This window comes from Salvia miltiorrhiza, chromosome 6, assembly GCF_028751815.1.
Source record: "Salvia miltiorrhiza cultivar Shanhuang (shh) chromosome 6, IMPLAD_Smil_shh, whole genome shotgun sequence".
Classification (NCBI taxonomy): domain Eukaryota; kingdom Viridiplantae; phylum Streptophyta; class Magnoliopsida; order Lamiales; family Lamiaceae; genus Salvia; species Salvia miltiorrhiza.
The window spans coordinates 8,047,970-8,064,499 of NC_080392.1; the positions used below are offsets into that span (position 1 = coordinate 8,047,970).

Sequence of the window (16,530 nt, forward strand, 5' to 3'; positions counted from 1 at the left end):
AGAATCCTACACTAATCACAAATCTTTGTATTCTTAAGCGATATATATTAGGAGTAATTGTTCTATATAACTATATTTACATTTTATTTTTGGTATCAGATGTAACAATAAAATGGACGACTAAAACTTAATTTTGTAATTAGTCAACTTCTGGAACAAACTTAGAGTCGCAAAATGGCCATGTTACTTTTCCTACAAAATAAAAATAAAAATAAAAATTGACCATGTTACTTACTAATAATAATTATAATTAGAAATTGCATAACAACCTTGTATTGTTTAATTAATTGTCTTATCACGACGAGAAGACGCATAAATTAATTCCTTTTCTTACATAACAACCTCATTTTTGCTTCATCAATTGTTTGTCAAGAAACTACACGATAACCCTGTTTTTCTTTTCTCTCTCTCTAACAACTTAGAATGGGACAAAATTAATAAGGAATTTATGTTTTAAGTAGCTGCATAATTCAAACTTTCTTTGCAACTTCCTCACAAGTCATAATATTCTCATTAATTAGTTTTTTCGTCTTCTAGAATTGGAAGGAATTTATCCTAGGGATGGCAATAATACCTGCAGGTTCGGGTACCCGCCTCTAATAGGTCGCATATGAGTGTGAAATTTCGAGGGCGGGCATGAAACTTATACCAGGGTCGGGTTCGGGGTATAAGTACCCACCTCGATCCCGCCCCAGTTGTATTTTTATATGTTTGGTAGAGTTTTTGTTAGAAGATATATTTCAGTTTTAATTGTGAAATTTATAATTTGTTTGTGACGTTGAATAGTACTATTATTTATTTTGAGTTTTTATGTGTTTGATGGAATTGATAAAGTGCTTGTTTTATAAGAAAATCTTGTAGAATAAATAAATTGATGGGTATATCAAACGAGTACCCTTCCTCCGCTAGGCAATTCCTGCCCCGAGCCCGTCACAATTTAAATGGATATGAAAATGGGTATGAGGGTAACGTTTTGAGGCGTGTAGTGGAAAATTAATCCCCGTCACGTTGCCATCCCAAATTTATTCAAGTAGATGCTTCACTAATTAATTAAAGACTCTGTTAGGCCAACTGTTTATTATTTTTAAGGCTAATAATGTAATACTATCATTTTATTATTATTATTATTATTATTATTATTATTATTATTATTATTAGAAGAAGAAGAATCCTACACTAATCACAAATCTTTGTATTCTTAAGCGATACATATTAGTATTATTATACATATTGTGTACTAATTGAACTCTAAAGCTTATGGCATTCTGTGAAAAAGAGTTTTCATCTCAACGATTATTCCAAAATTCTCAATCCGGCAGTAGACCTTTGCACCATCGGAATAGCGCCGCCGTACGTCCAGCAATTCATCGCATTTGATCTCGTCCACGGACCTGTGGTATGTTCTGATTTATATCACAATTACTCTCCCCTTTGTGCGTGAGGGGGCGTGCATTAACTTTTAGTATTTTATTTTTTCCTTCGTATGTGCTTGGCTAAGTCATTCTTATTATGTTATTCTTAAGGGATGATTTTGTAGGTGCAGATTTACGTACCAATACCACCTTCCATTAATACTGCTCGCTCATCTTCTTTGATAGCTTCACTTTCCAATTCAGCCAGGTTATTATCGGAATGACTTTTGGGCAGAAAAGCAAGTCACTTACTATAGGAGATGATTAACAGAAGAAGATATGATAATGGTTACTACACCTTGTTGGTCCAAAGTGTCTAATAAGAATTATTAGGAGCTTACACTTTAGAAGGGAAAGATGATTTCCTATACTCCAACCACTCACCATATATCCATGTGATAATAATTGGGTGTCACAAGTATGACAATAATGTGCAATTATCTAGCTCATTGAGTGCAATTTCTTCTTTCTTTTTCATGGGATGTAGACTTTGTTGTTCTATTATTCTATCTGAAACCACTTGACATTTCTTATATTCGTGTTATGGCAGTAAACTTTTTTAATTTTCACTCTATTAGGAGAGAATTACATCTGTTATAGATAGGTAAAGTTCATGTTATTGTATGTCTATTTTTGTCGTCAAATATTATTACGTTACCACATTCAATCAAATGCATGGTTGGGCCACAATATTTGTTCTTTTTTTTTTGCATTATTATTCATTTGGAGTGAAATTGGATAAAGAGCTTGCATCTTCAAGACGAGGAATTTATTCTATCCGAGCACAATGAATGGTTTATCATGATCTTCCGGGATTGATAGCACAAGATTCTACCCCTGGATTTTTTCAATTATATTTTTATGAAATAGTAAGGGAGGTAGAGAACAGAATGAGTATAATGCAAAATTAAAATATCTTAGAGATAGTAGTGAAGAAGCTCATAAAATTTTTGGAAGTCAATCCATATGCAAGGTTTTTCGAAGATTGAAAGATTATCCTTCAATGGATAATGTTCAACTTCATATTTCAAAATATGTGAACTTAGATCAACGAGTATATAATTCTCCACATGCAAAACAAGTTGCAGCGATATGGATCGAAGGTAATAATAATAACATATCAATTGAGCGAGATGTTGTGGTTCATGCTCATTCAGGTGAGAGACATAGAATAAAACATTATTATGGATGTTATGATCCATTGCAATATCCACTCATTTTTCCAAGAGGTGAAACAGGTTGGCATCAAAACATCAAAAATATAATTTCAATAACACCATTCATTGGCAACAAGAATCTCAATACTACTTCATCACTATCAACAAGTATGAGTGCACATGATATAGAAAAACAAGGTATTTATATTTTCTAAGTTTTAGATGCATTGGGGGATTTCAGCCCTGCTCGGGCGTCCTCCCGCAGCAATTTTCAGCCCTGCCGGGTCACTTCTCGTCACCGGCTTTTCAGCCTTGCTCGGGTGCATTTCCAGCCCTGCCGGATCACTTCTCGGCACCGGCTTTTCAACCCTGCTCGGGTGCATTTCCAGCCCTGCCGGGTCACTTCTCGGCACCGGCTTTTCAGCCCTGCTCGGGTGCATTTCCAGCCCTGTCGGGTCACTTCTCGGCACCAATTTTTCAACCCTGCTCGGGTGCATTTTCAGCCTTGTCGGGTCACTTCTCGGCACCAGCTTTTCAGCCCTGCTCGGGTGCATTTTCAGCTCTTCCGGGTCACTTCTCGGCACCAGCTTAACAGCCTTGTTTGGACTACGTAGGCGCAACTTTTTCAGCGCTGATCGGGACCTCTCGGGACCAGATTTTTCAACCTTGATCGAGACTTCTCGGCTAATATTTTTCAGCCCTGCCGGGTCTTCTCACGGGGGCAAAATTTTCAGCCCTGCCGGGCCTTCTCGACAAAAATTCCCAGCCTTGATCGGGACTTTTCTCGGGTGCAACAATGCCAGCTCGGCACGAGGATTTGTGGTGCAACAGGATTTCTTTCTAACTCTACTCTTGAAGTTCAGTTAGGAGTTTCAACGTAAATATCCAGCCTTGTATTCTATTTAAGGGAATTTTAAAATTTTTCCACCACATTTGTTGGTATGTCTTCTCCTATGATCCAAGGGCAAAGGCTACCTCATCATTAAAGTTGTTATTTATTTAGCTGTAAATGAAATTAATGAACTTTTCAATAAATTCTTTGAACTTTTCAATATAACTGACGAACCCACAAATCTATTTAATTTGTTAAAAAAGATGTTACACCCAAGAATTGAACCCCAGATCAACCGCGAGTTCATAAGAATTCACAGTAAAGTTCATCAAAATGTACTAACTTGTAAATTCATTCTCACTTCTCAACACATTTGAGCTTCTCAATTGAACTTTACCCTATATATATATATATATATATATATATATATATAGGGTTGCATTATACAGAAACACAATATTAGATGGAGAATGGAGTCGCAATCTGGTTCGTCAGATCAATCTTGATCAAAGGCCGAGATTAGAAGTTAATATAATTAAAATTGGTAAGATTCATAATATCCCTTAATTTACTCTCTTCTCTCTCCTCTCTCCTCTCACGTCACCCCTCACCTCTCTCCTCTCTCTCTCTCGTCCCCTCTCTCCTCTCTCTGTCTCTCTGTCTCTCTTAAAATCAAAATACATAATTAAGTTCATGACAAGTTCAACACAAGTTCAGAAGTTCAACAAATTCAGAAGTTCAGAAGTTCAAGACAAGTTCAACACAAGTTCAACAACACAAGTTCAGAAGTTCAACAAATTCAGAAGTTCAGAAGTTCAAGACAAGTTCAAGACAAGTTCAACAGAATTATACGTATAAGTTCACCGCCAGCAGCACCGCCGTGCACACCCCGCCCGTCAGCGACATCGTCAGGAACACCATCCCCGTGTGTGTGTGTGTTCTGTGTGAGAGACGAGAGAGAGAGAGGGAAAAAGGGAAGGGAGAGAGAGAGAAATGAGAGAGGAGAGAGGGAAAAAGTGACGGAAGAGATAGAGAGGAGAGAGGAGAGAGGGATGTGAGTAATTTAAGGGATACTAATATTAGCTTTTAATCTCAGCCCTTGATTAAAATCGATCTAACGAACGAGATTATGACTCTAGACTTTGCAAATATTTATGTTCTTGTTGAACTCTTCCCTATATATATATATATATATATATATATATATTGTCTATGTTATAATCACCACATATCACACAACATGAGCACAAATAAAAATATTTTTTAATTAATATATTTATATTTATATTTATACTGCAGCTAATGAAGTATATAGACAAAGAAAAAATTTATAAAGGCAAAAGAAATGTAAACGAAATGCAAGTGATTTGAATTGTAAGTATTACATTCTTTTAAGATAAAAATACGTTTAATACATTATGATAAACTATCAATATTTTTTTAATTATATTGTTTATCTATTTAGGTTCATTGCTACATGAAATGAAAAATGTGTCTGATTGCATTCATTGTGGTGCAAGAAGATTTGGATATGAACCTTCTACTTTTTGTTGTGATAATGGAAAAATTAAACTTGCATTTTCTGAAGTTCCTCCGGAGTTGGATGAATTGTTTACAGCCCAGTTAGAAGAAGCTATTATTTTCAGAAGGAATATTCGTGTTTATGATATTATATTCTTATTTTTACTTCATTCGGTGTAAAATTGGATAAAGAATTGGCACATGCAAGACGGGGAGTTTATTCACAAGGCATGGTTTATCATGATCTTCCTGGTATGATCCCACAATATATGTCTCCAACGTTTTTCAGCTATACTTTTATGACACACAAAGTGAGGTTGAGAACAAAATTAATATAATGCAAAATCAAGTTTTGTCAGAAGCAGTTGTACAAATGCTCATGAAAATTTTAGAGATCAACCCATATGCAAAATTCTTTCGAAGATTGAAAGATTATCCTTCAATGGACAATATTCAGCTTCATATTTCTAAAGATGTCAACTTAGATCAACGAGTATATAATTCTCCACATACAGATCAAGTTGCAGCTATATGGGTTGAGGGAAATAATGAAAATATCCCATTGGAGCGGGATATTGTAGTTCATGCTCATTCCGACGATAAATATAGAATAAAGCATTATTATGGATGTTATGATCCATTGCAATATCCACTTCTTTTTCCAATGGGCGAAACATGTTAGGATCAAAACATTAGAAAGATTGATGCAGTCAAATGAGGTAGAGAATCGTACATTATTGTCATACTGATAAGACACCTTTTAGTACCCAGATTGGGAGCAAAGATTGTATCTTCACCAAAAAAATTCATAGTTTTAGCATAATCATGCATGAATCTAGCACCAACATGCATCTCAAATTTCAATTACAACCCGACATTTTAGGTTGTCACTATTGTTGGAGGGAAGAACTTTTCTTCATCTTTCATCAATTTTTCTTGATTTTGGGGGGCTTTTTTGAAAGTTTTATGAAATTGGGGGTTTTGAATGAGTTGAAGAAATGACGGAAGCGATTGTGTAGTAGGGTCGACGCGACGACGGCGGCGGCGCTAAGGTTGGAGTAACATTTTGACATTTTCACATAATTTAAAATTTTTAAAATAAATAAATATATCATGGCACGTGAATTGTACGAGAGGACGTACTAGTTATGTACTCCATCCATCCTATAATAATGACTCACTTTCTTTTTCCGTATGTTCTATTAATAATGAATCGGTCCAAAAAAGAAAATCATTTTCTCACAAAAAGTTGTGAGCTCCATCACTTTCTATCACTTTTAACCTTTAACCTCTCTTCTTTTTAATAACCGTGCTTAACACTAACGAGCCGTAATAAGTGGGACAGATGGAGTATTGAACTACAAAAATGTCTAAATCTTACCCCATCAAAAACTAAAAGTAGGGGCTCTGCCACTCTCAACCCTATAGTTTTATACGTGGTGAATAAGGTATATATAAACAAAACCAATCAACCTATAAGAATTAGCTGCAGCATTTCCATAAATATAGATAGACTTGATTACATTGTGGTCTGGTCTTTGATTGAATTTTCCCAATGATAAAATGAAGTAATAGAAATAGTAGAATTACATTATCCCAAACTTCCTATATGGTAACAAAACTTTCATGGCAGGAGAAATCTCCGCGCCTATGATCAATAAGTGAGTCGCTGTAAGATCATACACTGCAACAACAAGCACATCACGTCTCAAATCAGTTATGTTTTTCCTAAAATAGTTTAAAATATAAGCATAGAGATAGGTCATTCAAAGGCTTACTTAATTAAAGCATATCATCTATTTCAAATAGGACACCAGACAGTATAGGAAACATCTTGATAAATTAACACGTTCAAATCATATTTGGTCACATCATATAAATTACTATGTAAAAATATATCATTACATTAAGACAAATCATTTTCAAATCAGCTATCAGTTTCACATATATTATATTATATGCATAATCAAGCAAATGGAGTGATAGAAAACATATAGCAAATGTTACATCATATTTCTCACATCCTTTCACAATGAAAAAAAGCCACAAAAAAGAACTCAACCAAGGATTTTCTCATTTTTAGATCTATACATTATAATACTCACAAATCCTCATCCAATCATCAGAACATAATTTCATTTTCACACAAAAATCAATGATTTTCCAAAAAGAGAGTTAAAGTCAACTTGAGATGAAATGCAGAAGCAAATAATAAAAAGTACTCACAAATGCAGTTGCCATCTCAGTTGGCATTACTCTATGTCATTTGTCTCGGACCATCCAGGTTCATAGGTTTCGAGAAATCCAATTTTTGCCTTGTTTGGAAGATCGTGTGGGTGGACAAATGGAACTCCTGGTGGCCACCCAATCTCCATTCTTACATTCGCACATGGACTATCTAGCGAATGGATGTGACCCTCACACTCCTTCAAGGTGCAAAATCTCAACTTGATGCCCTTTTTATCAGCAATATCTTGAACCCTCTCTTTCAAGACTCTCTGGGCCTCGAGCCGGAGCCTCTTTGAAGGTGGAAGGGGCTTACATCTAAGATTATTCTTCTTCCTCTGCATAATGGGTTTTATAGATCCTGTACCAGCATTTCATCGACCCAAGGACCTGTTGTTATCAACTTCTCACTAAGACAGACAAGCATAATTGCTAAGAGAAACTATATGCAGTACAGAGTGATAATGGATTTCAACCAATATATAGAAGGAATTAGCATTGTGCTTCAAATATGCTTTTTACACTTTGATTTGAAACTATCTCATAAATGAGCCAGCATCCCAAGATAACAATAAATATTGACACCAAATGCTTTAGATCTAAATTTACCTGAAAGTTGAAGCATTCAAAATTTAGAAATCCTATAATTTATTCTATTCACTGCCTAACTTATCAACATTTAGACTCCTTTAAAGCATTTTGTAACTGCACACCCTAATTTAAACAGCTAAATACATGTTCTATTGTCAAGAAAATCTACATCGATTTGTTAATTTCAGCACAAATGAAGTTTGCAACTATTTTTCTGAAAAGAGTAAATTCAATTCTTCTGTCAAGTCATGTCAAATGACACCAGAAGTAAAATAAAAAAGAACATTTGCACAATGATTTTCTTTTTCTCTTTCCTTTTACTTTCGGTGCCTAGCACTAGCAAGCACCCTATGGATAAAACTATAACATAATAACAACATTATTAGCAAAATAAACCATCGATAAATTTTCATGTGTACACCATTCAGTTGATTATCACAAAAAGGAAGAAGTCAATTTAGAAAGAAACTGATTACAGTGATAAAATTTCAGGATCTCCTGGCTAACTTACTTTACTGTTTCCAATTAACTCCTCATTCCAATTGTTTATTATAGACATTGCAGCTAGTAAGGGAGCACACGGCCAAACACAATGACATCTACATTTATCATAGTGATGCCAAAGTTGGCTTCAGCATGCTTAGGGGGAGCTTAGCCGGGCCTTCGGCCTAGTTGGCCTTCTTAGGAAACCCATCCGCTGGGAAGCCTCTTGCCAGGTGTAGACGAACCTTTCATTATTCTTTTTCAAAAAATCATAATTGAAACGTGACATATATTCTTGTCTCGTTCAGACTAATTCCTGAAATCTTAAACTTGTTTTGATTAATTAATATTTCAAGGAACTTTGTGTTTCTAAATGTGAAAAACAGCTTCTTAATAGTTTATAAAACATTAATCACGACTCAGGGGATGGGGCCAGCAAGTCAGCCAGATCATGTTCGTCGTCCAGGCACTGGGCACCAATCAGTAGCCCAACTAGCGCCTACCAATTTATACATCAACGATCAGTAATCCAATGGGGGCCATCCAGTAAGGAATATAAAGATTCGGAAGGGCAATAAGCTAACTAAGAGAACTGAAAATGCAACCATGAGGTTGCTAATATAAGGAAAGAGCTGGATTTTTACATCCAAACAAAGTATCCTATCATCAGATTGCCTTTTTATGGGATATTTGCAAACACAATCAACATAATTTCCAACACATTCAAGCATTAGTAATGTAACAGTAAGCCACCGGAATGAGGCATCATACATCATCAGTTAAGTAGTTATCTATAATATCTTAAGCCACTTACTTTTCAACGTAAAGAAAAGGAGTGAATGATGAAAACCCACCTTCTTGGGCTGCCGGGAAACTAAAAGTGGCAAAACTGTTCCGATTGAGAAGTTGATCTGTGGATCTTTGCATGAAGTCATCAACTGGCACAGGAAGCTGGAATTGAGCTTCCACTCCATGCCCAGCAGCTCTCATCTCTGAACAATTGAGACTGGCCATGGATTTAGGCATGAGTTTGAATGCTAGAGTGCAGCGGCCGTATATAGAACCTTGGAGATTACTAATATCCGTTCGATGCATGGCAGGATTTATATAACCTGCGGTCGCCTGATATAAAGCAAGTCCAGGATACACTATTGCTTCTTGAGGTCCAAGATCACCATCCACAAGAACCCAATGACCATGAAGATCTCTTATATACAGACCTGCCTTATCCGACTTGAGAAGAGTTAAAAGGGTTCTATCGACCTGATAGTCATGGTCTGAGAACATAACTATCTGGCCATCTTCTTGAGCGGTCAAATTATGATGCTGTGCTCCCTGAAAAGAAGGCCTCCCATGACAACAGACAGACACTACAGAAGATGAAATTTCACGATTTCTTAAAGGAACATTATCAAGTAGTTCAGTGAACGGTGAACTACGGAGATTCAGGTAGAAGCTGATAGCATCCAGTATGTCACGAGATGCTTTCCCAAGCAGCGAGTATATGTCAACTAAACCAGCTGGAGGGATTTCAATTTCATTACCGGGTTCGGTAGAAGTAAGCCCAGGCCTAAAATCATAAATCTCTTGCCACATATGAGGGTCTGCACGATAACCAGAAGTCTTGCACCATTCACGAGACTCGCTGTGCTGAATACTATCAGCAGAAGGGAATGGCGGCTTATGATGAAAGTAGAGACGTGATGACTCCAGACAAGACCTTAAAAGAGCTCCAACATTCATGGGGAATTGGATAATAGCGGCTGAATATTGAGCCAAGGACTGTGACAAAGTCGAAACTGACAGTTTATACGAATCCGAAGGAAGGCCTTCGGATGGTATTAAATCGACAAGTTTCACCCGGCCCAGTGTCGGCAGGCCATTGCCTGCCATGGAATCCTCCAGAAACGCCAATATGTTTACCAATAAACCAACCAAATCCCTTTTGTTGGCTGCATAAAGCACTTCACAAATAGAAAATTACATTTAATAATTTATCACATTGATCTTTGAGTAGCAATGCGCGACATCAAGTACCAGATAAACAAACATACTAATCCGGCTTCTCACTAGAAATAAGCAATAAACTAGAAGAACTGACAATTTTTTAAGCCTAAATTTCATTATGTCTAAAGCATTCTACTCTACTCTACGTGCCCCAAAGTCCTAAAAATTGCAGCAACATTTTTCTTCTTTCTATTTCATCATCATAAGTAACACGCACTAATTTATTTCCCCCACAAAATTTCGAAATTTATCATCTTTAACAGGTATGAAAGGAAATTATCATGAGGCAATGCATCAACCACCAACGCAAATTGCCTTTTTTTTTTGTCCTCTCCATCATCCAAAAACAAACACAAATAAATAACATTATCTACTTGTTTAAAAACAAATGCAAGGAACTACTTTTAAGCCCACATAAATTTGGAATTTCATGAATCATCTATCAGCAAGACGATACATACTTGGCATAAAAATGCTCAATTTATCTTGCTAAAAAAGTGAGGGTTTCAATTTGAGATGTTGAACGAACCTTCAGTGTACCTTGAACTTGTGTTCTTTAAAACTCAGTGATATAAATTTTTTGAAGATCTGGGCATCAATTGATTGCTTCTTTGCTTTGATCGTCGTCCTCCTCCTCTTCTTGCCGGTCTCCCCTAAATTTTCAATTCATGAATCTCTGTTGGCGCCAGATCAAACGCACTTTTTTGAGCTCTCACTTGGAAAGCCAATATCTCACAAGTAATTTTTCGGACATTTAAACATCTTTGTCATGTTATGAAAATTTCGGAGTTCAATTTCCACAACTTGGGAAAAAAAAAAAGCTTCACGTGATATCATGATAATCTAACCGACGATCTATGCTAGCACCAAAGGTTAGTGGGCCGCCATCCCTATCTCTGTCAAAACTTCAAAGGCCCGAATAATTAATTATTGCTAAAAATATTTTGTATAGCCCAATACCTATGTTAGCCCATTAATAATTTATAACGTCAAGAGATATAAAAAAAAGATCAGCCCAACATCACGTTTGAATGTTGTTAAATAAGACAACATGCAATGCATCATGTATTTTATATATTCCGCTTACATGAATTCTATTTATCTATATATAATAATCGTGTATACATAACAATAACACTAACAGTAACAGAGCCGCACTCGTGTGCGGATAATTTGATAACTACCCCTAATTTATCATTAATTAAGGGTTACGGACATCCACAACCAAGTTTTTCTTGCTCGATTTGAAAATTTAGATGTGCCCTGAAAGTATCTAGACACGTACTCCTTCCGCCCCGACTATCTTAAGACCTTTTTCTTGGGTACGAAAATTAAGAAAATAATATTTTTTGTGTAGGTAAAAAAGTGAAAATATGAATAAAAGGTAAAAAATTTGTCAAATAAAAAAATATCTCAAAATAAGTGGGACGCTAAAAAAAATGTCTCAAGAAAGGTGGGACGGAGGAAATATAAGTTCATGACAAAAAAAATGTCTAACTATATCCGCTTCAATTAGAGTTCATCAATTATAATTGATAAATTATAATTAAAATTTAATCAGTTTGAAAGCACCGGAGTGTGCCTCTAAGTTTATTATATCACCTGATCCAAATGTGACATATTCCTTCCGTCCCTCATTACACATATCTTTTCTTTTTTATACGTCTCCCAAATTTATACACGCTCTATTTTTGAACACTACTCCACATATAAATTTTATAATTTTATCCTTTTAACTTACATTATTTACCCACATTTTACTTAATAATATCCTCAATATGGGACCTTCTCTCCACTATATTTCGAACATTTTTTTATTAAAATCGGTATAGTGATTAACTATGCATATTTATGGGGGACGAAGGGGGAGTTAAAGACAAAGCGAAAATGCTATGTTAATAGAACAAAATTGTTAAAAGATAGGGTAAATATCATGAAAACCCCTGAACTATACCCACTTTATCAAAAATACCCTAAAATTTTCAAAATGTTCTCTAAATCCTCAAACTATCAGATTTTTATCAAATACATCCTGCACCTATCTTTCGGTTACCAGAAACGTGATGTGACTCGCCGGATGCCACAATGTAATTTATATTCTATTTTTTTAAAATACATAGAAACAACAACTTCGTTTCGTACTATATTCTATCGTGTTTATCCCTAATTCTAGGTTATTATTAGCGTAGGAGTGAATTTTAAATTTCAGAGTGGATTTTTTTAATGATATGGTACGAAACGATGTTGTTTTTACCATTGCATTTTAGAAAAATATAATATAAATTACATTGTGGCATTCGGCGAGCCACATCATGATTTTGGTGACCGAAAAATAAATGCGGGATATATTTGATAAAAACCTGATAATTTGAGGGTTTAGAGAACATTTTGAAAGTTTCAGGGTATTTTTTATAAAACGGGTATACTTCAGGGGTTTTTATGATATTTACCCTAAAAGATATATTCAGTCGTAATAAATTTTTGTAGTTTCCCTTCCAGTCTTGTGCATTACATTCACAAAAAGAAGGTGCTAGAATTTTGAAATTGCCAACTACTTGAGAAGAAAGCTAAAGACAAAAACAAAGGGCATAAATAGTTTGAAGAAAAACCGTGGATCATTGCTTGATTTTATCCTGGAATTTTTATGTCGCCTTTTATTGTCTGTGTTGGTACTCGTAGGAATATAGATGAAACAAGTAATTAAGGACAAAGACTTAACTACAAAATTTTAACTTTATTTTAAATAATAAGGTTCAGAAAAAAAAAACAAAAAGAAAAGAAAAAAAAAAAAAGAATCTCCTCCGCAGCGTATCTTGAAGAGATTCCACGGTAGACCAAGTATTCAACATTAATTTAATTTGTAAAAGATTGAACCATTTATAATAAATAATAGCAGCCACTCGACTTGTGTTACTAATACTATTTTACTTTTGTTTGATTGAGCTATTGGTGCTGAAAAATTTTATGTTCTTATATTTTTGAGATGCCTTGAATTTTAATTTCAAATTTGTTGAGTTGATTGGAATAGATTCAATTACAAACTGACTTTTTAAACAAGAGCTGGTCTCCTATGAAACTAAATGTACGGAAAAGACGGGTCGGATCGGAGCTGGGATGGGTTGTGAATTGTTTTTATGGACGGGCAATAAAAATAACTATTGTTATAAGACAATATAATTATTGATATAAAAAAAGGTAATGTTTCAAAAATATTACTTTTTTTATGTCAATTATTATTTTTCATCACAATAATAATTATTTTGAATAATTCATATTTTTCAACTAGTCCTGACTAAGTAGACCAATCTAGAATATAAAAATTTGAGTAGATAAACGCACATTATATATGTATGTAATGTAGATGTTCCTTCGTTTCATTATTTTTAGAAAGAATATACTCGAATGCACGCAAATTTTGAGCAGATAAACGTTTTCAAGCACATTATATATATATATATATATATATATATATATATATAGGGAAAGGTTCAAATAAGAACCACTAATAAAATAAGAACGGAGAACCATTTTAAGCCATTCGATCATCAAGATCTACGGTGGATGCATCATCTTGGTGGATGGATGCAGGTGCTGGGTTCGAATCCTGAAGGGAGCAAAAAAATTATTTTTTTCGGATGCATTAAATTTAATAGCGGATGCATTAATTTGTATAGCAGATGCAGTAATTTTATTGGTTCTTATGTTCTCACGATAATTGTGGTTCTCACTATAACCGCACCCTATATATATATATATATATATATATATATATATATATATATATATATATATATATATGTTTCGTTCCTTTCTGTCGAAAGTGATTTTCGCACTAATTAGAAATTAGTGTTTGCTTCGGTAAATTTTGGCAAATTTTGAGAGAGGCACCACCCTAATGCAGTCAAAACTTTTTAGTCATATAAATAAAAATATAAAAATAATAATATTTCTTATCAAACTATTTTTTAGTGTGTAATAGTGCAAAATACACTATTACACATATTTTAGAAGCGAAAAAGTGCGTAATAGTGTATTTTGAAATGTTACACATTTTTACTATTATTACACTTTTTTGCGAAAAAAATATGTAACGGTATAAAACACACTGTTACACAATTTTCACGATTATTGCACGATTTAGTGAAAATCGTGTAATAGTGTATTTTGCACTGTTACACACTAAAAGATATTTTGATAAGAAATATTATTATTTTTATATTTTTATTTGTATGACTAAAAAGTTTTGGCTACATTAGGGTGGTGCCTCTCACAAAATTTGCTGGAAGCAAACACTAATTTCTAATTAGTGAGAAAATCACTTTCTAAAAGTGTGTAATAGTCGTCATTTTGGGGGTAGAGATGATTTTTTTTTTAATCATTAAGGGTATATCCCCATGAATATTTTTTCCTTTTACATAAAAGAAAAAGGTTAGTGTTTTCAATTTTTTATCCTCATGAATATTTTTTCCTTTTACTATATGAGAATGTCTTGTTTGGCTTATTAACTCAATTTTGGAAATACTATTCTGATGAGGGCTAAAATATTCATCAACGATGTGCTTAATAATACAGGAACGTTTTACCTAAATTAATTATTATTATTATTCTTATTATTAAATAAAGCTAACCAGCGCAGGTTTAATTGAAGACTTGGGATAATAAAAGGAACTCGAAGCACCTGCGCAGTAAAGAGAATTCGGGGCACCTGCGCAGTCAAGAGACAACGGAGCTCTCAACGCTGAAGATTCAAGTCAGAAGTGAAAGTTAATGTACTAAGGGGCTTTAGGCCCAATTATCCAAGGGATGGGCTTAAAGGCCTTAGGGTTTCTTTCCATGCTTATAAATAAGTTAGGGGGCTATCTTGTATTTCATTCATCACTTGTAATATGTAAGCACTCCTAAATTATACTAAAAATATTCGAAGATCTCTCATGGATGTAGGTCACGTAAATCTTGGTGGGTGTCATTTACTATCATTTTATAATTAGGGTGAGGTTTTATGTTCTATCAACTGGCGCGTCTGTGGGAATGAACCGAAGCTACGTCGTGAGTTCCGATCGAGCTTACATAATTAAAAAAAAGAGTTCCGGCTACTGTTCATCGAAGAAAAGAAGGGAGGGCGAGAATTATCGCGGTTGTTGACTTCGAAGAATCCAAGGGGGATTTTCCCAAAAAGCTCGATTCATCAATCTCTCTGGATCCAAATCCAGCAGATTCAAGTTTCCGAACCTGGGCTTCGTTTTTTCTGATCTCCTTCGAAAGTTTCGGCGAAAACTAAGGGGCGATACTGCGCCTCCTATTTGTGACCTCGATTTGAACCAGCAAACCCTCAATTTCTCAGATTTCAGTTGTTCATCTTCCACCAAAAATCTGGTGTGCACCTTCGCAGATGTATGGGGGCGATTAGGGAGTTCTGGGCGCTATGGGAAGAAGTAGGTTGTAGGCTCTGCCAATCCAACAAATTGCCAATTTATGAAACCAGGCCCCTCTCTAGGATAGACGATTTCTGTCAAAACTAAGTTTAGCAACACCGGTCGGAGCATTATGAGCGATTGGGTTTTAGAGATTATTAGCTGAATCTAACCAGCTAGCAGAGGAGAACTTGTTTGTTGGTCGAAGATCCGCTCCGTGACCACACTGCCACCGCCGTCCTACCAGAACAACGCAACCTTAGTCTTCTGCTTCAGCCGCAGAACAACAATCTATCATTAAAATTAGGTGATTAAAATATCCTTAAATAAAAATAATAAGTAATTCATCATTCGAATTAAACAATAAATAATACTCTCTCCGTCCACCAATTCATGTCCTATTTTTCTTTTTGGTCCGTTCATCAATTCATGTCCTATCCATTTTTAGTAATTATTTATACATTTTTTAATTAGTGAGTTCCAATAAACAATATATTTTGTGGGTCCCTTTTTCTACTCAACTGGGGTAATAAATAATACTCCATCCGTCCCAATAAAAGTGGCCACTTTTTTTTGGGCACGGAGATTAAGAAGGGGATTGTTATATTTTAATTGAGTGTGACCCACCAAAATTAGTGAGTAATTTTTAAAAAGTGACCTACAATTGTTGACCAAATTAGTGAGTAATTTTGACATTTTTAGAAAGTGGCCTACAATTGTTGACCAAATTAGTGAGTAATTGTTGACTTAATTAAACTAAACTTTTGCCATTTTTAGAAAGTAGCCACTTTTAATGGGACACCCAAAAAGGAAATGTGGCCACTTTTATTGGGACGGAGGAAGTACAATTTTTGTTTTTAAAATTCGTATTTCCTCCCTTAGATCATGAA

General features: G+C 34.9%; 1 protein-coding gene across 3 annotated transcripts; it reads right to left on the reverse strand.

Moving 5' to 3' along the window:
• Window positions 1-6,396: 6,396 nt before the first annotated feature.
• LOC130988383 (uncharacterized) lies at window positions 6,397-11,056 on the reverse strand. 3 transcript variants are annotated; one of them, XM_057912204.1, is made up of 4 exons: window positions 10,770-11,056; window positions 9,077-10,186; window positions 7,149-7,509; window positions 6,397-6,606 (listed from the first exon to the last, which is right to left on the reverse strand). In XM_057912204.1, the coding sequence occupies exons 2-3, from the start codon at window positions 10,113-10,115 to the stop codon at window positions 7,175-7,177; spliced, it is 1,374 nt and encodes a 457-aa protein (XP_057768187.1). In that variant the 5' UTR covers window positions 10,116-10,186; window positions 10,770-11,056; the 3' UTR covers window positions 6,397-6,606; window positions 7,149-7,174. The 3 variants fall into 3 exon arrangements, with proteins under 3 accessions (XP_057768187.1, XP_057768188.1, XP_057768186.1); XM_057912205.1 differs by having other exon boundaries at window positions 9,077-10,174; window positions 10,759-11,056; XM_057912203.1 differs by having other exon boundaries at window positions 10,759-11,055.
• Window positions 11,057-16,530: the final 5,474 nt, after the last annotated feature.

What these genes read in the sequence shown, in the direction of transcription:
- LOC130988383 (XM_057912204.1), bottom strand. Translation starts at nt 10,115, where the DNA reads ATGGCAGGCAATGGCCTGCCGACACTGGGCCGGGTGAAACTTGTCGAT. An exon ending in TTTCCCGGCAGCCCAAGAAG is followed by an intron (nt 7,510 to 9,076) that starts GTGGGTTTTCAT and finishes ATGCTGGTACAG; the next exon opens with GATCTATAAAACCCATTATG.